This window comes from Oxyura jamaicensis, chromosome 24 (genome assembly GCF_011077185.1).
Source record: "Oxyura jamaicensis isolate SHBP4307 breed ruddy duck chromosome 24, BPBGC_Ojam_1.0, whole genome shotgun sequence".
NCBI lineage: Eukaryota > Metazoa > Chordata > Aves > Anseriformes > Anatidae > Oxyura > Oxyura jamaicensis.
In genome coordinates, this window is record NC_048916.1 from 4,404,164 (window position 1) to 4,430,483 (window position 26,320).

Sequence of the window (26,320 nt, forward strand, 5' to 3'; positions counted from 1 at the left end):
TATTCCAACGTTAATACCCTTGTAATATAGATAAGGAATTTGAATTTTAAATATTATATTTATTACTGTAGCTCTTTTAATGTCGGTAATTGCTTTCTATAAAAATGAAACCTCCTCCATTCTCTTATACATTTGTTTGCCTGCTTTGCAGGATGGCAATTATGCATGTGGAAAGAAAGAAAAAGGGGAGGAGGGGGGGAGAAAAGCGATTTGCACATGTTGTCCCCGAGTTTCATAAGGTCTGTGCAGAAGCTAAGGCACCATCAGGCCTGAAGACCCGATAAAATATGCGGCTTATCTCCCTGGATCCATGCCCTACTTGCAAATGCACCACTCAAAGGCAAATTTGCTGGTGCACTGCTCGTGCCACGCTCTCTGCCCCTGCTTGCTCTCGCTTCTTTTTCCCGAAGAAAAACAGGGCCAAGTGCCTCCTGGCTGAGGTTTGCCCACGTTTTTCACTCCCGCAGCCCCACAACCACCTTTGAGGCAGATGGGGAGGATGGGTCAATAAAAGGTAGGAGCTGCAGGAGCAAAGGGCAGCCTGAAGGAAGGAGGAAAGGGGAAAGAAAGGCAAGGGGATCGGCAAGCCTGCCCGCTAGCACGGTAAGGGGCAGGTGATATTTCACAGCCTGTGCAGGACGGCTTTATTGGACAAGCCCACTGCTGGATTTTTGCAATTGCTTCCCAGCAGCTATTACAGGTTCCTGGGAGGCACGGGCTGGAGTGAATTATGAGCTGGGGAGGATTTCTGCCTAGCCAGACATTTACCCAAGGGTTTTTAAAAGGCACCGGCAATCATAGCATCGTGTGTGAGCAGTTGAGCCCTATGTAAACACCAGGAGATTACAAAGATGGGATCAGTTCATCTGTGGAACATGGCACGTGAGGAATTTTATCTGCAGGGAAAGCCTCAAGCTTCCTAAAGCTCTCCTGTCTATGTTAAAAGGGTTCGCAGGTACCGTTGTCCTGGGGAGAGCTCTGCCAGCAAAGCCCCTGGTGACACAGCTCATCCTGACAACGCATTTCCTCTCCCAGTTCTCCAAAAAAGTGCCACGGGGCGCCAAAGGATTGGGCTGGGGCACCTGGAGAACATCCCGTGGGCTTTCAGGGGCGGCACCTGCTGCCTGTGCTGAATGGTGTGAAGGCAATTAGAGCCCTTCTCCCCCTGCCCTTTCCCTACCAGCTCAACTTTTGTCCTCCCAGGGGCCAGCACCAGAGCCCCAGCCACTTGCAGGCTGCTGTTACCTCCGCACACCCACGCTCGCCTCCTCCTTTGGCAGCTGCTCCCCGCAGCACAGACCTGGCTGCTGGCGGCTTCGTCTGCGGCTCCGCTCCGTCAGGCTCCCTCTCCCTCCCCTCTCCCGGCTCAGAAGTCAGGCAACTTCAGGGCTGCTTTCTGACAGCGAGAAACTTTGATCCGGGAACGGCACGCAGCCATTTCATGCTCTCGCCTTCGCTTCCCGACGTTCACCCAACTCGTGTGATTCACCGGGGTCAGCGTATCTTGGTTACAGGCAGCGCCGCAGACCTCGGCGCTCTCCTCCCCTCCCCACCTGAGCACGGGTGGGAGTTAGCATTTTATAGCCTGAACAATGCATTTGGGGGAGAAATGGGTTTTGCTTCGCGTTTCTGCGCTCCATCCGCGTCCCAGCTCTGGGGAAAGGGAAACCAGGAGGCGAAGGATGGGGTGAAGAGGGGCAAACGCTATGCGATTTTCAGCCTTCGGCACAGTTGCAGCTATAAATGTCAGCATGAAATCAGCTTAGAAAGAGACCCAGAGCATTTTGGGAGTAGAAACAGGAGCTCCTCTAACAAAGCACCGCTCAGACAAGGCCAAAACTCTCACCGGGCGAGAGGGAGCCCAGGCGGGCTGGCATCGGGGATAGAAGCACGAGCTGCCACGACCGTACCTGCTGTTAACCGTGGAATCTGCCGGCATCAGCAGGCTGGAAAGGATGTTAAACACGGAGGCTGATCTGGGCTCCTGAGGAGGAACAACAATTAAAGCAGCCTTACGAAGGAAATTGCGGGGACTGCCAGTCCGGAGGAGGCAGCCGCCTCCTCGCTGTGGATGCTGACAAGGCTCATCTGGAGGCTAATGGTGATGAATGGGGCCTGACGTCAGGCGCAGCCCGGCCGGGAACGATCCTGACAAAATTCCTGAGACACCAGGGGCCGGGTGGGAGGCCCTGCTGCAGTCCTGCTGCCACCCACGAGCCTCCAGCCTGCGGGGAGAGCCCGAGCAGCGCCAGGCTTTCGGCTGTCCATGCTTCAGTGCGAAATGCACGGCTCCGGGAGCACACACCTGGGATTTCTTGCAGGAGGATGAGTCCCTGCCTTTAACAGCACCCTGGCTCCTAAATCCCCTGGGTGCGTGAGTGCCCTCCTAGCCAGCACTGCCAACAGCTCACACTGTGGCCAAGGGCAGGGGAAGGTATTTCTTACACCGTCCCCTTGCCATGAGACCTGTCCTGTGGCACGGTTCGGTCGCTGGATTGATGCACAGACTGATCCGAGAGGAGCTATTTCAGGTTGTGCAGGCAGCCAGGGACGCACATTCTTGCATTTAAAACCAGGGCCAGGTGAGGGTCACTCAAAACTGTTTTTTTTTTTGAAGGATGTCGGTGAATTCTGCTGTATGCAAAGTGACAGCCGGAAAGCCCCGCAGGCTGCCACCCTCCATTAGAGGATCAGTAATGGGCACAGACACCAGCCTCAGGTCTGCCTTCCCCCTGCACTATCTCTAGGGGTGGGAGGAGAAACTCTGCCAGGTGCTCCTGTGCCCTTGGCAAGAGCCAGCTGGGATGACGCCCCGGGAACGGGGACCCTAAAAGCCACCCAGGACCAGCAGGGACCTCCACCCAGCTCCCAGCACAGCGACCACTTTGTGCAGGACAAGATCAGCAGCATGCCACCGACCTCCACCACTCGCCCACCCCCGACTCCCTCCCACCTCCCCAGCTCCCCCAGGCATGTTGGCAGCCCCCCGGCGCACACGCAGACTCCCCCTCCCTCCCTCCTGTCACCCACGCGCAGCTTTTTCTCGCTGAACACCAACACCCACCGCAGGTCTCTGCCAATTTTGGAAGAACTTCTCCCTCTTATCCCCTTCCTCCATCCCCTATCCTTGGAGCAGCCGAGGAGGGGGCCTCGGAGCACAAAGCACCACCCTGGGCACGGCAGCGGAGCTGGAAAAGCCTCACCCCAAAGCCTTGAAGTCCTTTCAGCTCTTGGTGTTGGGGCTCCTGAGCAGGAGGCACGAGGTGCACAGCTTCATCTCCCCTGCTTTAAAAAGAGCTTTAATCGCTGCTGATCTCAGCCAGATTCAAGCCACTGATGCAGAAGCCAAAGGCCCGGCATTGCTCCGCACCCCATCGCTCCCCAGACGATGCTGTGCAGGGGGGGACAGCGGGAACTCACTCCCCCCAGCCCCTTCTCCCTCGATGCACGCTAAAACACCTCCTACAGCAGCACCAGCCTCATGCCACCCATAGGACTTGTACCCACGGGCATGGCACAGGCCAGCACTGCTGTCCCCGTGGCACCTGGCCCTTGCACCTAAATGCCCCCCCCAGGGCCAGCTCCTGGCCCACGAGCCCACCAGCACGCCCACCACCTTGCATCACCCTGTATTTAAACATCAAAAGATGCCTGGGCAGCTGAAGAAGCTGCAGGAAAAGAAATCCTCGGAGCGTGCTCCTGCCTGGGCTGTGCTGTCCTTCAGGTGAGCGTGCCGGGGGGGTGCAGGCACCTGGTGCTGCTGCCCAGCTGGACAGGGCACTGATCCGGCTGTCAGAGGGAGGCTCTGGGAGGCCTCACAGCAAAACCCCAGCATCACATTCCTGCCGGTAAAGCCTCCTGGCGAGACCACACCGTCTCCTGTCAGCTTAGCTCCGTTCCCCGGGGGCAGCCCCCAGGTAGGGGATGGCAGGCCCTGCTGCTGCCGGCGCTCCCGGGTGCAAGCACAGCTCCTCGGGAGGAGCAAAGGGTGCTGAGCACCAGCAGCGTGCTGGGAGGCGACGTACAGACACCGAGCACAGCCACCAAGGCGCTCCGCTACCCAGACAGCGATTACAGCCGTGGTGGAACAAAGAGAGAGCTGTCACATCGCCTGGAAAATACACTCGTTGGCTTGTAGCTGACTAGTGAAATCATTTCGGCTCGAGGACGTGCTGGGGAAGAGAAAAGGAAGACAAGACAACCATCGGGGAGTCAGAGCCAGGCTCCGTACCGCGGCAGGAAGAAGTGAGATGTAATTCTTTCCGTGCTGTTGTCCCCTGAAGGCTCCAAAGGCAAACAATAGGCGAGAGGAAGATTTGCTGTTCCCCCTTGTTTGCTTGTTATGGATAGCAGGCGTGTAAGGTGTCAGCCCGGCTGCTGGAGACTGAAGTCTTCTGTGCCAGACCCAGCGGGGCTATTGGGGAAGCCTGCTCCATCCCGAGAGCGGCTCTGCTGCCCTGCTCGCTCGAGGGGCAGGATCGGTGCTGAGCCATCCTGCCCTGCATGCACGCAGCGACCGGTTAGCTTGGCGGTTTCCAAATCTGTGCCATCTTCCTTAAGGAAGGGGTTTGAGTCCTTCCAGGTGACTTCTCCCAGGCTGCATCCCCCTCACCTGACCACAGCGCTTACAGGGTTCTCGATCCGAGTGCGAGTCCGGCTGCTGACCCGGAGCCAGGACCTCTGCAGCTCCTCCACCAACCCCCCGAGCCGTCCCCTTCCTCGTGCTCCTCAGCTCTTCATCGGTTTTGTGAGCGGGTCGATCAGATTCGTGAATCGTATCGACTTGTGAATTTGGGTCAGCAACAAATGGATGCTTGTACAGAAACCCTCTCACTCGTATCACAGCGCACAATTAGCTGTAAGAATTTTCAGCACTTCAGAATAAATCAATAGCTGGTCAATCTAGAGGCAGTAATATGAAACATTTCTCCCAGGTAGCCCATGGCTGCTCGGAGCAGCTTCGGTGCCTTGGGGGCGTTACAGAGATGGAAATAAAACAGAGAGGGAAGGAACTGCTGGGAGCTGGGTAACTTTCTGACCACCGGGTCCTGCACACTTACATGCACCTTGGTCAAAGCTCACCGCATGAGAGGCTGAGCGGGGTGAGGAGGGAATCCCTACCTTACAATAACACAGCACTGCATGAAGAGTCAGGTGCAAGCTTTCGTTTTGGCTGGGATTTGGGATGCTTCTGAAGGCCTAGACAGAGCAAAGCAGAGAACGCCTGTTCTCATCTCTGATTTCTGATTCGGCCTCACACAGATTTTCCAGCTCTGTCCTGCTGAAGCAGAAATAAAAATCCTCCTAAATAAGGCTCGAGCTGAAGGAGAAACAAACTGTTTCTCTGCGAAGACAAAGTTAAACACTGATCGCTACCAAAAGCACCCTCCAGGAGCTCCCATTTAATGGGGAGGCGCTGCCAGGGCCGGCAGGCCAAAAACCCAGCGGCTGTTCCCTTTGTTGCCTGCCCAGATCACACATCACGCGCTGCTCCGTGCACCTTCCTCCTCACCTCCCAGAAGAACTGCTGCTGAATTGTTTGACACGTAGCTGTGCGTGCGGATACACAGAGCGAGAGGTGCACAAAAACGATGCCAATAGCCCAGAGCATTTGCAAACAGCCGTACGGGAGGCTCCTCACCAGAGGCAGGCGGAGGAGGAATCTCAGCTGGCACCGAGCTCGCGCTGTGCCAGGAAGGGCGACCCAGGAGGTGGCACCGGTTGAACGGGGACCTGAGCACGCATCCTGCCCCTCAGCACCTCGCTCAGCCCCGGAGCTGTCCCACCTGGCTTGGGACACTCAGTTGAAGCTGTTAAGGGAGGAGGGAGCATCAGCCGGGTCCCCTTTGCCTGCTGGGGGAGAAGCAGCGGGATGCTGGTGGCATCATGGAGAGATGCTCACCCCAAAGCCCCGGGGGATGGAATCGGGCCCTCGTTCCTCTGCTTTGCAGCGGGACACGCAGCTGCTGTAAGGGTAATGAGGGGGTAGCTCGGGCGCTCCTCCGGCACAGCGCTGAGGATTATCACAAACACACCTCCCCGCGGATTTGCCACCAGCTGAGAAGCTGTCACCGGCTTCTCGCAGGCACGTCGGTAATGACAAGGCAGCGCGGAACCCAGCGAGGAGGAATCGGTTTAAATGGCATCAATCTTAATGTGAGCTTTGGCTAAGCCTGCTTTACTAAGGATCTCGGAGCATTTCATCAGCTGTGTTTAAGCTCCGGGATCCCTGGGGAAGGAGCACCTTTAGCTGCGGAGGAAAACAAAGAGTAGGGAGGGGGGCACAGGAGCAAGAAGTTGTCAGACCCAGCAAAAGCAGGCAGCTCTCGGGCTACATCGCTGCCACGGAGAGGAACGTGAACAGAGCTCCATCCATGCACAGCAAGCAAACAAAAACTGATCCTCTCCAAACGCAACACCAAAAGTCCAGGTGCTGAAATGAACCTGCCCAACCTTTTATGGGTAGAAATGGGATTCTTACCCCCTTCCCTCCCCGCTCTAACAGTGACTTTTTGCAAGTTTGCTTTGATTTCTACTGCCCACCCTGCCGGTACCTGCACATTTTCCTGTGTCAAGTTTCCATTATTTTTTTCCACTGTGAAAAAATAACCAAGCACCACTCGGTGTCGAGCAGGGATCTCAGCGTGCAGGCAAAGCAAACAGCCCTGAGAGCGCCCAGGGGCACTACCACCCGCCGTGACTTCGCACGCTGTCACACTGACACAACAAATGCATTTACAACCAGGAGAAAAGACTGAAGAGGGATCCTCCGGTCAGAGCCTCGCACGCAGACTAAAACCCCCATCCATCCTTATCATCCTGGAGCACTTAATAAAGCGTCAGGCTTTGCCGTTGTCAGGTCCCACTAGAGCACAGCTACAAGGAGCGGTTAATTCACTTACCCGAGCAATCAGCTCCCCGACCATCCCTGTCCACGTGCCGTTTGCCTCCGGGACCCCGTACACCCCGTCGCCGACCAGGTGGATCTTGTAGTTGAAGCGCAGGATCTCGGCCAGCTCCTGCAGCATGTCCACGCAGAAGCCCTCGTAGCGGTCGTTGCCTTCCAGCTCCTGATGGTTCCACTTCAGCATTAAGTACGGGTTTTCCTGCATCGAAACTGGGCAGCTGTCATTCCCATCTTAGCCGGGGCGTCCCGGCAGCACGGAGCAGCGGGGAAGGGGCTCCCTGCCGGGGCTGGGATGCAAAAGCTCTGATATGGGGCACCTGGGCCACCTTCTCCAGCTCGGCCTCTCTTTCAGCAAACTTGGTGGGATGTAAGGGAATAGCGCCCAGAGCACGTCGGGGTTTTGAGGGTCTTCCAGCAGAAGTGCTGGAAAAAATCATGGGTACCAGCCCAGCACCGGACAGGGAACATCTATAAGGGTAATTGCTGGTATTGCCTGTACCTGTGAGGTCTTGGTTCATAGAAGTCGCACCCATCTCAGCCAATTTTAGTAATTTTTATGGGTGGATGGGACAACTGTCCCTTCCAACTTAGCAGCTGTACACAGAACAAGAACATCATTCAGAGATGAATGTAAAATGGCAACTTATCCCCATTCCAGCCCTCTCCCCAGCTGCTTCTGAACTCATCAAATATCATTTCCATATGAAACATCAACTTGAGTTTAATTACACTGTCATGAATTGTCCTCAGTGCTGTAATTAGAGATTTGATCGTCTGTTCTTTATGAAATCAGTGTGCAACACTGCGTGCTGGGGGCAGAGGGGGGTAGGAGGAGAGGATAATATTGCAGCTGATTGACACCCCTAAGTACTGGGCTGGCGACGAGCTAATGGGAACTGTAGGTGACCCCCTCACTTACCAGGATGGTGGTGACAATGAGCGTGGTGTTGAACAGACTGTCGGATATGTTGGAGGAGAAGATCCTGTTGTCCATGCTGAGTCCTTCAGAAACGTGCCAGTGGCCGATCTGGAGAGAGGAAGAGCACAATAAGGAAATTTACAGGACAAATTACTGTACGCTCCCGCCATATGGCTCCGGTGACTGACAACCATCCGGCTGGCCCTGTAAAAGGTATTCATGAACACTCCGTTACTGAGCATGCAGATCAGGATCCTGCTCCCTCATGACCCCTAGAAAAGCCTTTTATTGTCTCATTTGTAGACCTGCAGCTGAGGGAGGCCGGCTCGCTCTCCCTGAGACCCTTTCCTCTCTGTGCTGAGCCGAACGCAGGCTGAAAGCACCGGCACCCCACTGGGGGCTGAATCGCCCCGGCTGCTGGAGCAAGCCCCCGCGGGTAACACAACAGGGGTCATTCCTCCGAGCTGCCAGCTCAGCACCTCCTGCGGCACCAGTAACGCCCTGCTAAAGGCACGCACTGCAGCAAGGCACCCTAAGGTGCTGCGAGCACCTCCGGGGGCTGCACCCAGCATGGGGGCGCTGAGCCCCTGATGGGGGACGGAGGCACGGTGACGGCTGTACCGGAGCAGGTCTTGGGCATCCTGTTCTCTTGACAGCTGCTTGTGGCTTAACTCCCATCACGCTCCCAGCAGCACGGTCACACTGCAGGGCAGGACACATATCGGGGAACAAGAGTCTCAAACTGGGAATTTAACACTCACTTCTTGGACAGGGAGCTCACCCAGCTCTGCACCAAGGTGCTTATCTCCTGCAGTGGCTGCTGAACAAAACCCCCTCTGCTCTAACTGCCTCTCTGAGCCTGGGAGCAGTCATAAACATCGCCTCGTTGTTTTTCCCCCTCTAGACTTCACAAGCAGAGATTAGTGACAGATTAACTTTAATTTTAACAGCCTTCGCTCTTCTCAGATCCCTCCCTCCCCTGCTGGCGTATCGAGACTAATTGACTGCCTCCTCCTCTGACAGCGCAGTGGCTTTGACCTTGCTTTGAACACAGCACCAAAGCCAAGCCCTCCCGTGTGCCAGGGTCCTTCCACCCCACCCGGGCTTGTTTGACTGTCCCCTCGCAGGGTGACAATGCCACTAATTGCCTCCTCGCGCTGATCCACATCCGAAGTTTGACGTGTCAGAAGATGGCCGGGATCCTCAGATCTCCCCCTCTCCTGCAAGACGGATGCCAAGGTGATTTTAATCATCTCTATCTACGTATAAAGAGCCTCGGAAAAACAGAAAACATATTCATCTGCAGAGCGCGTTAGGGGATAATCAAACGCTCTGCCCAGACGTGGTTATGATGGACGCGTTGTTAAGGCTCGGGACTAGGACTTAGGAGTTTTTAGGACGCGGGATTTTTTAGTGGAGGCTGTGATTGGTCTGTAAAAATACAGCAGGTGGAGGAGGCCCATACAGAAAGAGGTAGAACAGCTTTCGAAGCTAAAACGATAGCGTTAGCGCAAAAATAAATAAGATAGAAACCAGCCAGAAATAAACAGGCTGAAAAATCCAAAAGAGGGCTTCCAGCGATGGCAGGAGCTGAAGCGACGATGGCAGAGCTCTCCCAGGAGGGCAACACAGCTACCTGGCTGCAGTTTGGAGCTTGACGCCTTTGCGAGAGGGATTATACCACAGCCCATGGCTTGGATGGAGAAGCCTCTGTCCATGCCCCCTGCAGCCCCCTCGGCACCTCCTGCGCTCAGCCCATCCTGCAGGAGACCTTTCTTGATATAAGCCCTTGTGGTCAGCAGGGAGCAAACACCCCGTTTCGGTGCAAACCAGCCCAAAAAGCAGCTGCTGGGGCCTGGGACAAGCAAGGAATTGACATTGCCCCGTCCCCACAGGCAGGCGAGGCCCCTCAAATCAGCTGCCCTGCACAAGGCATTACTGGGATCGGTGCCCCTTAAAGATTTCTTATCTCCGGAGGAAATTACCAGCAGTTAAAGCAATGTGTGGCTCGCTCCTTTAATCCTTCAGCTGCTCCGCTCAGACACGGCCACGTTAATGATGCCCGGGCTCCTCGTGGCACAGGATGACAAAATGCCCCTCGCACTAATGATCTTAATGAAGTCTGCTGCTCAGTGCCCCGCAGGCCCAAACAGCAGCGAGAGACAGCACGGCAAGACCTCTCCATAAACTTCAGGAGCTCCTAATTCTTTTACCTAAAAATTAAGGTAAAGCCAGCCTTGAACGTGGATGTCTGACACCAGGCAGGTCTCCAGAGCAGCTAACCCAGCCACCCTCTGGGCTACAATTAGCAAGCACCGTCCTGAGGATCGCATCCATCACCTCCGCTCCTCTGTGGCCCCAGGAAAAGGAAGGAGCACGAGCTGCTCCCATTTCTCATCAGGCCTACGTTTGGAGATCCTGGCACCAACGGGAAGGGACTGTGCCAGCAGGAGATGTAATTAAGTGGGTACTTGGTGCACGGTGCCTCCGTCAGCCCGGAGAGGAGGGAATTAGTGTCTGGAGAGGGGGTGGAAAAGGGAATAGAGCAAACAAATGAAGGAAAACCCTCAGAGGGTGCTGTGCAAACCTGCCAGGTGGCTGGCACTCCTGAAGGACACCGCAGCCAGAGCTGGGGACAACGTGCCCGTCGTGGGGCTCCAGCTCCCCCGCCTCTCCTCTTGCTTTCCCCAGCCCCTCTTCATTCCCTCTTGTTGAGCTGCCAAACCTCAGCTCGGCATTCAGCGCGAATCGCTGCCCAGGAGCCTGAGCGATGCTTTTTGTATGGGCAAAGAAAGGGAGAAAATAAAAAGATGACATTTACCGACTCAGTCCTTGTCAGATCTATGGATCACCGACACGTTAATGAGCCTGTGCTTTATCGGGCATTCTGTGAGCAGAGAGCAGCTTTCATATGGCTGGGGAAAAATTTCCACTAGTTAAGCTAAATCAGGAAAAAACACGTTCAGCGCATTACATAAATGTATTAAGAATTGGATGTCAAAAAGCCCCGTCTCTCCTTGCCCAAAAGCAACAGCAAATTTTAAACTCTAAGTGTCTCTAATTTGTTTGCTGGCTGAGATCTGGATCAGCTTCAAGATTCGGTGAATTCTCTATCAAAGCTGATGAGCTGGAAGTCCCTGTGGCTTCGGTAGATGGAAGGAGAGAGGGTGGGGGAGAGAAAGAGAGAGAAATGGGCAGAGAGCGTGAGCTTGATTAAAAATAAGAAGGGAATAGGAGCGTTTCAAATGAGAGCCTGGACAAATCAGCTAATATAACCCTCGGGAACAAGATCGCCCCCAGGACGTGAATGCCTGTTCCTTACCCTGTCCCCTCGCGATGGGTTTAATTAAATGATTTCTAATTATTTATTTAGTTATTTTCATTCCAGGAAGCCTGCTTGGCGAGCAGAAGATAACCACCTATGGCGTGGTGGAGAGGCTGCAGCCTCCAGGGCTTCGGCTTCCCTCTGCAGCCGTGGCGGAGATTGCAGCAGCGTCTGGGGCCACCGTCCCAGCTGGGTACGTGGGTGACAGCCCCTAAAACCTGCGAGCAGGTCCCATGTGGCTCTGCTGCTAGGCGAGATCCTCCGTGGGGCTGCCTGAGGAGGGGAGAGCAGGCGGCAGAGAGGCTGCTGTGGGCAGACGGAGCAGGTTTTAGGCAGCAAAACTCCTGATGGAGAGGGCTCGCAGCCACCAAACACTCCCAGCAGGCAGCTGCACACGCCAAGGGACTGTCCTGCCGTTCCAGCGCTGTGTCGCTGTGACTCGCAGCAATTTATCACCATCACTCTCTGACGGGAAATTTGAAAACACTCCGCTCCAGCCCAGGCTTCCTGGGTACCTCCTGGGTACCTTGCTTACCCACCTCCTGCATGCGACAGATCACAAATGGTTTTCCCCTTTCAGACTGGGTTTGTGGAGAAAGAGCTGAGATTTGTGTTGCAGGGGCCAGGTCCCGTTTTGTTGGGATGCCCCCAACCCCAGCACCCCAGGGCATCGCTCGTCCTGCACTTCATCACCACTGCGGGACCACGGGGTGAGGGGGAGAGAGGAGGCACGAGGGGGTCTGCAGCCCTCCCACCGCAGCGGGATGGGACCCAGCACCACCCTTCAACCCCAAAGCAAGCCTGCAAGCTAGGGAGAGGGGCAGCAGGGACAGCACAGAGTGACCCAGCACCACCTGAAGCACAGGCAGAGACCTCGCAGGGAGGGGAGATCCTCTCTCGAGGCAGGGACGAGATGAGATTTCTTCTCAGTGATGGGAAGGAAAAGCCGTCGTTTCTGTCACACAAGTGAGGAGCTGAGCTACAGTGGCAGGGCTGCCAGGGGTAATGCAGCTCTCGGAGCTCTCGCGGAGCTCTCAGAGCAGCGCTGCTCCAGGAGGACCTGCACACCTAACACCAACTCCCTGCCACGTACAAGCACGTGGAAAATGCAGCAGCCGTAGCGAGGCTTACAGCATTTGCTTCCCTTGCTTGAGCTGAACGTAGGCTCCTGTTAATGCAGACGGGCTTGGATCTGTCACTTTTACTCAGAGCGTGATGGGCTTGGGTAATGATTCAAAGGGCACTGGTGCGCTGAGAGATCCCGCTGCGGGGAGGATGCCATCCTGAGCCCTGCTCACTCGGAGCCAGCTGAAGGCAGCATAAAAGCTGAGCTGTCACTTGACAGGTAAGGGCTGGCAGGCAACGTCCTGCCGAGGCTAAAGCTCACTGCTGCCAGACCAGAAGATTTCCTAAAGCCAGAACGCTCTGCTGGTGTGGGGCAGGGCAGTAAGACAAAACAGCTTTTGTTCTCTGCCAGCATCTAGGGGAAACAGCAATCTCCGAGAAAAGGGCAGGTGTAGCGCTGTCAGCATGGAAATAAGACAGACAAAAAGTCTCTTTCAAGGGCTTCCATATTTTTTTTTTTTCCTTTTTCCTGAAGGAGGTTTGGATTTACCAGTAACAGCCGAATTCATTGGACTTGTGTCACGTAATCTCAACAGTTTGAGATCAGTGGCACCAAGCTGCGGCCCCCACAGCATCCTGAACTTTGACTGAAGACACCACTTGAACAGAAAGAGGGTAACGGGTAGAAAATGAAGCAACGCAGTGAGGAACCTACAAGCACTGAGCCTGGGAACAAAAGCGCCTCGAGGGTGAGCTCGTCGCTTGCTGAACACCTCCTCTTGCCAAGGGCTGGGTCTGTCCCCTCCTCACCCGCGATATCCTGAGCTGAGCCCCTGCAAGGATGCACCCAGCCCGTCCCCAGCAGCCTGCACCGCCTCCCTCACCTGCCGGAAGCCACCGCGTGTGTGCTGCAGGATTTTCAGGGCGTAGTTGGACCGCTGGCCTTTGCTGTTGAATTCGATGTGGCCGGTGAGACCTTCCAATTCTACCTGTCCAAGAGAGAGTCAGTTACAGCGCCCGTCGAGGTGGGCACGCGCCCAGCCACCCTCCCGGCAGCGACGGCACAACGTGAGCGAGCTTCTCAGCCCCAAGGGCAAGCTCCTGAGCCTCCTGTTAGCAGAGCAAGGGGAAGCCAAAGAGATTTGCTGTCTCTGATGCTCGTTCTGCGTGGCCCAGCTCAGCTCTGAGGGTGAGATCGATAAACGCAGCTACGTGGGGCCTGATCCTGCGCGGGGCCAGGCTGGGTTGGTCCCAGCGAGCGCACTGCTGGGTGCAAAGGGGCCCCGAGCCCTTCGCAGGCAGCTCACTTCTGGCCACCGAGCTCTAAGCAGTTGTACCGTGCGACCTCGTGTCAGGTCGAGTTCACTCCGAACAGAACTCACATCACTTAGACACATTCACACTTAAAAAAAATTATTCATTGAACTTCAGCTTTTTTTGCAGCAAACCCTGAAAAATGGGGTTTTCATGTACTTCCAAGGCTAGCACCAAGCCGGTCCTCAGATCTCCTCTCTTTTCGCTGCCAGTGCTGCCTTCAAACAGACCAAAGCTCTGTGCTCCAGACCTGGCCCAGCCCGCGCGTGCCCGCCCCTCGCTGCCGGCGAGCTCCAGCCCTGCTCACCATGCGCAGGTAGTTCATCAGGCTGGTGCCGTGCTGCCAGATCTGGGCAGAGCCGCAGGACAGGGGCTTCACGCCGATCTCCTGGCTCCGGTTCAGCTCCTGCACGGCGCTCACCACGGCGTACACGGCGTCGAACAGCAGGGCGGAGGAGAGCTGCGGGGGAAAGGAAGAAGAAGAAGCTCACTTTTCCTGAGCAAGCTGGGGTTTTTTGGTCCTTCGGTGACACCCGTTCGATCTGCTGCCCGAGGGGAAGCCTGCACCCACAGGAGGAAACACAACTGGGCTGCATCAGCCATCATTAGGGGCCAGAGGATCCTCCCTCCAGCACTGCTGTGAGTGGCAGATCCGTGAAAGGAGGATTTGCTAGAGCTGTTTCCCAAACAGCATCGTCTCGGCCTTCTGGTGCAACAGAGACCATCTTGTCCTGTGTCACCACCTCCAGCACCCTGCTATCACCTGCACTGCAGTGGCATTGCTGAAGCAATGTCCAGCATCACAGAGCTTGCTCCCTCACCTTCCCACCTTTGCTTGGTTTGCCTTTAATCCGATTTCCTTGTCCATCCAGCCGCACAGACCGTGTCTTTTGCCCACGCACCGCCGTCCTGAGGGGTTTGATCTAGTCAATAATTGGCCGTTTGCTCCCTCGTGTTCACTGGTGTGGCTAAGATCTCACTTCTAATTATTGTCACCTCCTGACTGCTGGAATTAAGCTGTTGCAGCTCGTTACTGCCAAGGCTACAATTTCCTTGTGGCTACTTCCCAGAGCATCCTTTACTGTCCCAGCTCCGGCCGTGGGCTGGTCCAGCTCCGGCCGGGAGCTCCCGTCCCCTGCCCTGCCCCGTTGGTGACTTTGGCCAGCTCAGCTGCAGCCTCGTGCCCTGTTCCTCCTCCGAAGCTTGCTCAGCTTTGTTCGCTTCTGCCAGCTGCCCTGCGGGGACAATCTCACCCGGTTCATTCCTCCCCAGGAACCCTGCGCTCCAACCGCACCGCTAATTTGGACGGAGCGAGCCAGACTTAACCCTGCTTGATCTCACACGGAGCAGTGGTGGAACCTCAGCGACTGCAATGGCCCGGGCTTAGGCAGGTAACGGGCAGCGCACAGCCTTAAAACATACAAGCTAGCAGGAGTAAAAAGGCACGATTCCAGCCTAATGCCAGCAAAACCCTGACCTGCAGCTCTAACAGCACCGGTAATCCCTCCTTTTTCCAACTCCTCTCCCCCGGTACTGACTCATGTTTGCTCCATCTCTCCTCCTGCACGTACCTGATGCTCCTGCCTTACTCAAAGAGTATCTGGGCCCCCTCCCGTGCGCCCCGAGCAGTCTTGGGTCTGACTCTCCAGCCTGTCTCATCCCTGGCCCCATTCAGTGAAGCTCTTTAGCATACATTTAATTTTAACTGTGGACCGAATCCCATTCCGGTTACAGGACACCATACACAATTAGCAATTGCTTTCCTGGATCAGGAACCACATTCAAGGCAGTTGGCCAATCAAAAGTGTTGTGACAGCAAACGCAACCCCTGTGGCACCAAAATTTCACCATCTCGTACCAAATGCACCATCACCATCACCATCTCGTACCAAACGTTGGCCCTGCATTTGTAATTGTCTCCTGTTGGGGTTTGATTTCCATTTTTCCCGAGCAGTTAATGATCTCTTATTAGCTGGTGAGTGAGAGACTTGTAAATCTTAGCGAAGCATTTGACATTATTGATTGGAATATTTTATCCTTAGCCTTGAACAATTTGCTGGGATTTCAGGTGGTCCCCGTGTACTTTTTCCAGCAGTTTAGGGACTGGGGAGGGGGTTGTGATGCAGAAAATCGAGTCATCTCGCTAGGGAACAAGAGGCCCTCCCATGCCCTCTTTTCTGGCTGTTGTTGCTGTTAAATCCCTGTGCCAAATCACCCAGCGCTGGACCGCAGCAGCTCTTCTCTGTTCTTTGGTCTCTGGCTTTTTGGGGTAGGTGAGTGCCTTCTTGTGTGGTTACTGGGGGGTGACACCAGCTCCCTGCCTCCAGCTGCCTCCTACACGCCAGGAAATCCCAACTTTCTTCACGTCGCCCATAAAACCTCTCACTTCTTTTACGCTCTCATTGTCACCAGCTTTGTCACTGTCTCAAAAAGCCAATTTGCCTGCTAACAAATCAATTCTCCTCCTCGCATCGTCTGTGCCGATCCCTGTTGGTTTCGTGCCGTATCTCTGCAAGGTCACGGCTCTGCGAGGGGCTGCACGTGGAGGGCTTGGTGCGTGCGGTGCCCCCGTGCCCCATCTCCCCCTCCCCAGTGGCCGGCAGCTCCTCCCAACCTTCCTCCCAACACCAGATCCCCTCCAGGCACTAACCGTGGGTTAAACGTGGCTACGTGACAGACATCCCTTTATTTTCTAGGTACAGAACTCCCCCACGTAAAGGCCATGTTTAAAGGCAAGCTGCTCTCCAGGGAAACTTGAGCAGCTTCGGCTAGTCCAGGTTTTGCCAGGCTTTTTTTCTGCTTTTCCTACTAAAACATTGTCATCTGTATCTTTGCCCCAAACATAACACAGAGAATTAAAGCCATTAAAATCCTGTGAAATAGACTTTACAATCTGGATTTTATTCAATGACATAAACACTTAATTACAAACATCTGTTTTAGCCTAAATTCTAATTACCTAATCTAGCCATCTGTAATTTGAATGATTTTCTCTGATTTCCTTTCTTTGCGATGTGATTAATGAGAATGGCATTAGAGCAAGCAGCTCCCTCCTCCTTCCTCAGACGCTTTCTCAGCTCCCTCAAGAAAGCCCTTGGATCCTGGAGCTCACGGGAAACCTCCCTCCTGTCACTTCCAGCTGTTGAGCTTCCTTTTCTCTGTTTACGAAGAGAAAACTGCTTCCTGGGACAAAAAGGGGCATTCTCACAGAGGTGCCCTCCAGGATGTGAGACCTGCCAGGCTTCCAGCAGCACACTACAGTAGAAGTGGGTTTCCCTGGCAGATGCGGGAGGGGAAGCACATCCCACCTGGGAATATTTCACGTGTCCTCTGCTCTGAATATTCACAGCCTGAGATACTTTTCTCATCACCTGGGGCATGGCACGTGCCAAGAGCAGCCACACAGAGGAGCTTGGGAAGCTCCAGGGCAGGTCCTGGGATGCTCCCGGGCTGCAGCAGCTGAGGATCGGGGTGGTGCAGCCTGGCTGAGCCCCCTCTCCAGATGCATCATCCTCCCTGGCCCGCGAGGAAGCCCGCTGTACTGCCGAACGTGCTTTTGGAATGAATGAAAGGAGCATCCAGCTGGCTTAACATTGCACTGATGGGTGATTGAGGTTCAGGCTCACAAACCAAACAGCTCCATTCAGCTCGGAACTCATTCACTCTTCCAAAAAAAAAAAAAAAAAAAAAAGGAAAGTGCTGCAATGAGGCATACGCCTGCATCCTTCCTCCTACAGATTTTGCTGGTCGTTTAGGACAACACAGGGTAAGAAGGAGCAACAAGCTCCGTTATTTCCCCATCACACCTGCAACACTCCTCTGCCTACTGTCTTCCGTTTGTGCTATTAGAAGGAAATCTATTTTTAATGCCTCGGAACAGGCCTGCAACCACCAGCCAAAGGGAAAGCTGCCTGGTAGAGACCCTACAGAGATGTAGCAGGGCAGGCAGCAGCCGCCTCGGTGCAGGAGGGCTGGGATGGGGGAGCGCAGGCTGGTCCCAGGCACATACTTAGCATGGCCTGAGCATCGTGTCAAGCCAACAGGATTTGGACACAAAGGGCAAAAAGCTCCTTATTTTCCCTGCTTAAGATCACTTTGTAGCAATAATAAGATTTTCAGCAGCACACTGCTGCCGCGGCTTGTCGAGGGGACTCGGAGTTCATTATAAAAGCTGCAAAAGGTTCCACTGATGGCATTTTCTGCCTCCCTTCCCCCAGCTCCAGCCGCAGCCCCCTGCATCCCGAGCTGGCAACGCTGCTGTGCAAACCCTCTGAGCTTCCAGCAGTCCCTGGGGAAGATTTCGGGGCTGGTCTGCACTCGTCAGGGAGATGCCAGAGCACGCAGCGCAGCACAGCCTCGTGGCATCTGCCTAAGCCCAAGCATTTTCCACGCTACGTGCATGCAGACTGCCTCTTCCTCTTGCACAAGCCACTTTCCCAAGGTAAACACACAGGGACTAATTTCCCCTGGGAAGCACTGAATCGGAGCTGCACCATCCCCTGCACTCGCACACAAATACAAATCAAATTCGGATTAGGTTTCATTTAAAGCTGCACAGCCGCTCGAGTGCAGCTGAGCCCTCTAAAGCTCTCCATCCAGCTGGTTCCCGAAGGTCTCTCACCCCAACGGGTGAGGTTTTCCTTGGTTTTTCCCTCCTTTGCCCCGCGGTGCTGGTGGATGAGAGCAGCTTCTGACTCACCGAGGCGATGGAAGGGTTTTACTTACTGCCGGGCCAGTGAAGGGAGCGTGGTCGCAGTTCTCCTGCCAGGACTGGTTGAGGCTCTGCACAAACTCTTGGAAGAAAGCGTGAGACTGGTTGAAAATGGAAAACCCCAGGATGTTGACTCGGTCATCCAGCAGGCTGTCCAGGCGCTGGAGGGAGAACTCCTAAAGCAGCCCAAAACAGAAAGCAGGATCAGGAAAGAAGACGGGCACCAAAAAGTTCAAAACCAGGCAACAACCTCCAAGCTGGGGCTGAAATCTTCCCACCAGCCTGTAAGGAAATCCTGGGTGCTGACCACGACGGGGCTCAGCAGGCTGTTAATGAAGATGTCAGCCAAGTCCAGCACTTTATTTTTCCACAGAAAGACCCCAAATCCTCCAAAGCAGGTTCTGGAAAGATCATTTCTGAGCCATGCTTTGTGCCAGCCACACCTGAGCTGTGCTAGCAGGCTTTGCAGAAAGGACGTCCCCGCTTCAGCGCAGGCAGGGAGGCACCGGGCATGTTTCAGGCGGGGCAGGCAACCTGCTAGAAAGGGCCAGCGATGCCTTGCTGATGCCTTGCTTCCCCTGCACGGCTTGTGCTCAGCTAAACAAAGAGCCAGGGGCCTTTTCTCTCTTGACAGAGGGTGATGGGAAAGGCAGAGCCAGCTTGCATCCCCGGGGGATCTCAGGGATGCCCCAGCTCTGCTCTCATCTCCGAGACAAGCGCTCCCATGCAGCCGAGAGCCCCAGATGGCACAAGCACGCGGGCACAGGCTGTCCATCCAAACCCCGGCCAGGAGGAATCCCCAGGCCAGCAAGACCACCAGAGCGTGAAGGGCCACGTCTGGAAAGAAATTCATGCCATTTGCTCCTCTTAATTTCCTCTGAGAGCGCCAGACCCTGATCCCAGACCGGGCTGTGGACATCAGGCGCCGCACCACTGCAGTGCCAAGGCAGCGACACCAAACCCGAGCTGTTAAACCAGGACAGGTCCCATGGAAAGCACCATCCTGCACTGCTGCTCCATGCCACCGGGTTCCCGGAGGAGATGCCACCCACCAGACAGCCCTGTGTCCCTGGGGAGGGAGCAACGTGGCCACGGACAGCGTTAAAATAAACCACAAGCGAAAAGGGAGAGCTCGATTTTGTTCCTCATGTCAATGGAAGTGGTTATACAGCAGGACCGGCTTCCTGGAGGAGCGTCCAGCCCTCCCCGTCCTATTAGCAGGAAATAATGGTGCCTTCCTCACTAATTTCTCTTTTGCTAATTGCTAAAATGGAGCGAGAAGGTGGGAGTAATAGTTTCAGAAACTGCTGGGTGCCCAATCTCTTCCATCACTAATATGAATGTCTTTTGGCTCGGTGGACTAGGAGATCTCAGCGAGTCAAGTCATTTTTTATCTTTCCTGCGTATGTGCGCGCGTAGGAACAATGCCTGTAAATCTCCGAAACACGGAGTTACGAGGCTGTTCCAGCCCGGCAAACTCCCCCGAGAATGCGATCAGCCCCAGGATTAAGTGCATTTTGGACACAACTGCATTAACGTTAGGTAACATGAAATTGCCTGTGAACTATTGATTCATTTGAATGATATTATCCTCCTGCCTTGCTGACAGGTTATCCATTTACCCACGGCATCCTGTCAAGCGGCGCAGCGAGGGCAGATGGCTAATGAGGACCGGGGCCCGAGGAGCTCCTGGATGCAAAGGGAGCAGCCGGAGATGTGCCGAGCCCCTGCAAAACAACGGCTCCCCCAGCAGAGCTGCGAGGCAAACGGTGCACAGGGCGAGCGGCCTCCCGAGTGCCCTACTACTACGAGATGCTGTGCACCAAAGAGCCCCGGATCTGTTTGGTGTAAATCCTCACACCAGCTTTTTCCCAGCTTGCGCTGGAGGTGGATGCTCGTCGCGAGCTTCTGGCTTCTCCTGCAGCCTCCTCTCTCTGCATCTGTCTGCTTCCAGGCAAAGCTCCAGCTGCAGAAAACCCCGTTTCTGCTGCAGTCCTGCTCAGAAAGCAACCGTCACCTGCACACGGGGACCACGGGAGGTGAGCCCCATCCCTGCACCGCTCCTCTTTCTCCCCCCTGCTCTAGCTCCAGCCCTCTTCTCTCAAGTGTTTTTCCATGGAACATGCACAAGTGGTTCTGTGGGTCCAGGTGAGAAACAAGCAAACGAACCACACGCTGCCTGTGCCATGAGACAGACAAACCACCCTTGGGGAACACGCTTCTTTTGTGGTGGGATCAAAGAGCTCTGGTAAGGTCAGGCTTGCCACAGAGGGCAACGGGGTGAGAGCATCCGGCCACCCCCTAGCTGCCAGCACAGCTTCTGACCCCGTTTTATTATTTCCCTTTCCCACGGGGCCATTCAGCACGCCTGGCACTTCCAAAGCCGTGTTCTGCAAACACAAACTCATCTGTTGTTCACGCTCTGCACCTCCCAGCGGGTCCCAGGGCTCGGCACCCAACCTGCCAGCCCCGCTGTGCCTCCCAGCAGCAGCACCCACGTTCCCACGACAGCACGGAGCCTCCCCGAACACTGCCTGGCAAGCAGCGAGCACGGTGAGGAACAGGGGTGTAAATCCTGCTCGTGGCACTGCTCCTCGATGCCTCCTCTGCCAGGTATTTGCACGCAAGCGGTGGCACGTTTACCTTTTCAGGCTGAGGTAGAGAAATACGGATCGTGTTTTAGAAACGAGGCTCAGACAGGCAAACGGCTCCATAGAGGGCGCACGGGGATTTGGTGTCAGATCCCAGAACTGCTCATTGAGGTCAACTCAACAAGACACACTGAAGATGGCTTTTACCTCAGCCAGCAAGAATCTCCAGCGGCAGAGCTGACACAGAACGGCTCCTCTCCTCTCCTCTCCTCTATTCCCAAGGGTTTAGAGGATTCCTCTCCTCTATTCCCAAGGATTTTTCCCCTCCTTACCCCATAATAATCACCAGCACCCCCCATCTTGGACCAGCTCCCTTATGCCACCAGCACAACCCGAGGCACGAAGACCATAAAAAATGCCTCCAAGCCTAATTTCAGATGCACAAACCCCGGCTGCCCAAATTCTCCCCCCTCTCTGAGCCTGTTTTTTCAGCGCACCCAACAAAAGTCAATATCCTGTTTCCTGAAATGGGAGAAAAAGCAGGCCCTGAAGGTCCGAAGCCAAAATTAATGAACTTTTATAGAAGAAAAGTCCCCAGGCTTTGCTCAGATCACAGCAAAGTCTGTGGCAGCACCAGGCAATTACAGTGCAGATTTTCTGACTTCTGCTACAGGGCTGCAACCACTAAATATGTGCCGTTAAATAACAACACTTAGCGATTCTATGGCACTCCATATTTTCAAAGCACTAGGCGCACATTAGCTAATTGAATACAAAGGGGTTCCCTGGGAGACGGCGCTGGAGGAGTTATTAGAGGATGAAGTCACTCTTGGGTTGGCGTGCTTCATGCGGCACTCGACCTGCCTTCTCACTTTGCAGCAGCAGACAAAACCTCGGGAGCGACCCGAGCGTTTAGACCTGCCTAATAAAAGCCACCCGGCCAAGCTCAGTAATTCATGATTTTAAAGCCACGAGCTCGGGTTTTGTGGCGTCACCGGCGGTGAGTTACGGCTGGGAGATTTAGAGGCGATCGTCTCCGATCTGTTAGGGGCACAAAGCCGCGGGGTGCCTTTGTGCCGGCCTTGTGACAGCAGCAGCAACACTCCGGGGGCACCTGCCAGGTGGTGTTGTACCCATTGTACAGAGGAGGAAAATGAGGTGCTGAGCAAAAACCAGCAAGCAGTGAAAAACCTGACAGCGGGACTCAGCCTGAGGGAGACAGGGATTAGCAACCTGCCCTTTGGTGCAAAGCATCAAAGCCAGCGCTTAAATTCAAGCAATTTCATGGAGCATCCTCCCAGATCTGCTCCTAAGTGACCCACTCGTGGACCAAAGCAGACCCCATGAATATTGCCCAGGTTCTCCCTGGGTGCTGCTCTCACCCATCTGGGCAGACTTCCACCTCACCTCACCCCAAAGCCCTGCAATAACCAGGATTTGCTCACTGCACCGTGGTTTACCTTCCTATCTTAATTACTGCAAGGATTTCGCTGGAGTTTTGGATGTGCTGGTGAGCAGCCCCAGAGACCCTCTGATGCTGGATCTGCCCGCGGTCGGCAGCGGATCCTCCCAGTGGTGCTCTCAGCTGCCTGCACCGAGCTCAGCCAAGGATCCGTCCCCCTGACAGAGGCTGATTTACACCAGGAGCTCCAGAACACGCTGTACTGTTCCTCCTCTGTTTTTATAAGGGATAGGAAGGAGCACGCTGGGCCAAGGCTTCCATTTCTCTATTATCCATTTCTCTATTATTAAGACCTCACACTGGCAAACCTTCCATCGCAAGGGTATTTGGTGCTTCAGAAAGCTGTCACCCTCCAAACACCGCTTACAGTTCCCAGGCTGGCACTCTGCATCCTGCTGCCCTCGGGGCTGAGCTGCTGAGCGTGCTAATTATTCCCGAGCTCCTCGAAGAAGACGCTTATTTATTTACTGAAGTGGGCAATATTATGTTAAGCATTTCATGGTTTTCTTGAAAGGCTCCGTTTATTTATAAACCATCGACAGAGTCAGGAAGTTTATAATGGATGACGCGTTGAAATCAATTTATCTGGAAGGAAAAAAAAAAAAAAACTCATCATGGGAACAAATTGTGGCCTTTTGAGGGGATAATTGGATGTGGATGACCTACCCAACTCACCGTGTTATTGGGCTGTTCACGTAGTTAAAGGGGAACTGGGATCCCGGTGGAGTTGGTGACGCTTTGGGGGAGCTGGCCATACATAACCTGGTTGCTCTTCCAAAGTTGAAGCATCACAAAAGCATCGGAGCCACGTGCTGGTAAGGAAGGGCCTTTGATCTCCTCATGCAAGGAGAGCTGTTGGATTTTGGAGGCTGCTCTTCAAACAGAGCACTTCAGGAAAACAACGCTGCCCACATCGTTAGCGCAAGCCGCTGACTTCGACTTCCCCGCAGGGAGCCCGGGGGCTGAGGAGTGACAAAGGCTCAAAGAGGAAGGGGTCAAGTGGGACCTGAAAAGGAGGGCTCGTGGAAACGGGGGTAGGGAGGCTGAGACAAATAGGACGAGAAAGCACGAGGAGGGGGGGAAAAAAAGAGGTTTGCTCTCACAGCAGAGGGCCTGGGCTGTATCTGAGAGGATGATTTACTCAATGACTGGAAATCAAACGCGGGCTGGGCTTCCTAAAGGACTCTGAACAATGCAGAAAGAAGACTCGAGACAGGTAAAAGGGAGCGCAGGCAGGCAGCAAGACGCAGAGAGGCACAAATCGCTGCTTCGCCTAACTCCTCCTCTTCTCATGCTAACCAAAATAAGGAGAAATGGCATGGCATCCTTGCACCAACCTGAGCTGTTTGTCCTCCTACCATGTGCCACCGAAAACAAGCCATAAATTCAGGGAATGACTGGGTCTCCTCAAAAAGCTTTGCATTGGCTTCGGGGAGCCGGGCAGGTAGGCTGGCCGGAGAGGCGAAATTTGACAAAGCCCAAGGAGAAAGTCTGTGCCCTTCACTCGTATCGGGGCCCAGGAGAGAGCGAGGGATGCCTACGGACCTCGTGCAGCGGGGCTGAGCACCACGACCCGCGGTGGAGCTGAAATCTGTGACATTGCCTGGGCCATTTGGACGCTGCTTGCTTCGCCGGTCCCAACGGGGCATCCAGAGCGACAATTCAGCTTTGGAAAACTCACCCTATATGAAGAGCAACCTCTTTATAAATCACTAACAAAGGAGGAACAATAGGAAACAAATAAACAAAGCCCAGCTGATTTATCTGGGCTCTGGAAATCGAATACGGCAGCTGTTTTATCAGCAGCAACACCTCCGCACAATATTGTCGGGGAACAAACCTGCAGCCACTCAATAGACCTCCTGACTCAAAGCACGAGTAAAACTCCTTTACACCTCCCTTCTTACAGTAATAATTTTAATTGTTTCAATTATTTCCATCTAATCTCCTTGATAAATGTTTTGAAATTTAAGCCCAGCCTGAGGTCCATATGTTATATTAAAAAGAAAAAAAAAAAAAAAGGAAAAAAAACAACAACAAGCCACAGAGAATTAACAAGCTACAAGAATTAATTGTACCGCAGGATTCTGGAGGCATCCAACACCCCTTCTGCTCTGCACTGCTGAGCTCCAGGCTTTCTAGCACCAGGAGAAACTTTTTTTTTTCCATTTCCCCCCAATTCATAGCAGCCTGCACTGCTGTACCTATGCACTGGCCTTATCAGCAGCATTATCTCAAACCAAATTTTGTGATTTGGGCTTCAAGTTGTGCCCCTCCCCTCTCAAACATTACCCAGTGTTGCTCTTCAGCTTGGGTCCAACCGTGACACCCTACAAGGTGGACGAGGACAGAAGGGGGCTCGGTCGCACCCTGGCTCAAAAGCAGCCGCTACGCAGATGATGGACACGGGGAAGGAGCACGCAGCAGCCCTGCTCTGATCTGCGGGTTTCATTTGGGCTCCAGGAAAATTTGTGGAGCTTCTGCTGCTGACAGCAAGGGTCCCCAGAGCTGGCTGAAGGTGGCTGATAATGAATTCGCACGCAGTAAATTAGCCCGTGGATATTTCTACATCAGGCTGCTCGCCTCGGCTCACACGGAAACACACCGGGGGCTGAGGACTTCCTCCTTGTTTGCTCCCGCAGCCTCGTGCCAAAGGCTGGCAGCTGCTCTCACACGTTGCTCTGCCTCCCCTCTGAGCACCGATGGCATCCCCGGGACCCCTGGGACCCCCGGTCCTGTCCCCACAGGCTGGTGGCAGAGGGACCACGGCCACTCGCCTCCAAGAGAGAGCTGGCTGCCGGCCGGATACACTCATTAAATAAAATTAATGCCAGAAGACAGGAACAGAACCCCCCTCTAGTGCTGCAGGGCAGGTGTTTAATTCGGCATTTTCGCCCCTTTTCCATCCCTTTTTTGGCCTGTTTTTCCATCTTCAGGTAGCTTAATGCTTCGCAGACCATGTGTTCCCTTTCTGATGGGCTCTCTCCCCATTTAAAGCCCTCGTCTTGCTTGCTCCCCCTCGCAGCAGCTCGCTCTGATTTTATCTTTTCTATTAGGCAGCGACTGTAAAATCTCAGAGGGTTCATTAGGGGCTCGATAATCCCTCCAGATTTATTAGTCTAAATTGCTCGCTCCCATCTCTCGTCCCCATTTAAGTATTACTAATTTCCTTAACCACCTCGCCCATCTGCCCAGGTTTTGCCCGATGTCACCTTTCTTCTTCGGTAGTCCCTGCCAAAAATTTCCGTTCGCTCTGCTCTGGGCTGTTTTTTTGGATAAAGTGGTGAAATAAAGCAGGGGAAACAGAACAATATCCCGCGGCAGCAAATGGCAGCGGAATTCGTTTCTGTCTCACCTGCCTCATATCCTCATGACACTGGATGAATGGGTTTCAAAGACAAACATCACCCCTTAACCCCACGAAAATGCTTAATCACACCCATGCTCCAAACTAGTGTGGTGATGGGCTTAATTAAGCAGTGGGGAGCTTAATTTCTATACTTACTTCTATTGTCCAAGCAGCATCTAGCAACACAGACTCCATTGTGCTGGCGATGTGCAAGTGGAAATCTCTGATTATGTCTACTATCGTAGCACTGACAAGCCCAAATTATGGATTAAGGCCCCACTGTGAGTGAGGCTAACCAAAATTTAGCATCTTTTCCAGCAGTGCTGCATGCCTCCAACGTGTGGTGTGACGGGCAGGTGCTCACGGGCTGCAGACCCTGCTCCTTACCAGCTCCACCGGGTGGCACAGGGGTGAGAAACCACAGGGCAGCAGCCGCTGCCTTAAAATAAATGATCTTCAGGTCCCGGGGCTTAGCTCTCCCCCAGGTCCATCCCTCCCAGCCCAGACATGAGGATAAGTCGGAGCAGTGCAGCTCTTCCTTGCTGGGCTGATATTTAGCACAGTCAGGACCTAGGGATCGAGCGCTGAGCACGAACCAGAACACTGTTAGTCCAGTAGGAAATGTGGATTTTCCCTTCTTTTGTATTTTTGCCTTTTCTGACACCTTTCCCCATCCC

General features: G+C 54.2%; 1 protein-coding gene across 4 annotated transcripts in view; it reads right to left on the reverse strand.

Moving 5' to 3' along the window:
• The window catches only part of GRIK4 (glutamate ionotropic receptor kainate type subunit 4), a 167,896-nt gene that overhangs the window by 16,466 nt on the left and 125,110 nt on the right, over nucleotides 1–26,320 (reverse strand). For all 4 annotated transcript variants that reach the window (XM_035346077.1, XM_035346078.1, XM_035346079.1 and 1 more), the window contains 5 exons: nucleotides 18,256–18,417; nucleotides 13,838–13,990; nucleotides 13,101–13,205; nucleotides 7,827–7,934; nucleotides 6,903–7,106 (listed from right to left, as the gene is read on the reverse strand). In XM_035346077.1, the coding sequence (XP_035201968.1) occupies nucleotides 6,903–7,106; nucleotides 7,827–7,934; nucleotides 13,101–13,205; nucleotides 13,838–13,990; nucleotides 18,256–18,417 (732 nt within the window). The remainder of the gene's footprint in view (nucleotides 1–6,902; nucleotides 7,107–7,826; nucleotides 7,935–13,100; nucleotides 13,206–13,837; nucleotides 13,991–18,255; nucleotides 18,418–26,320) is intronic.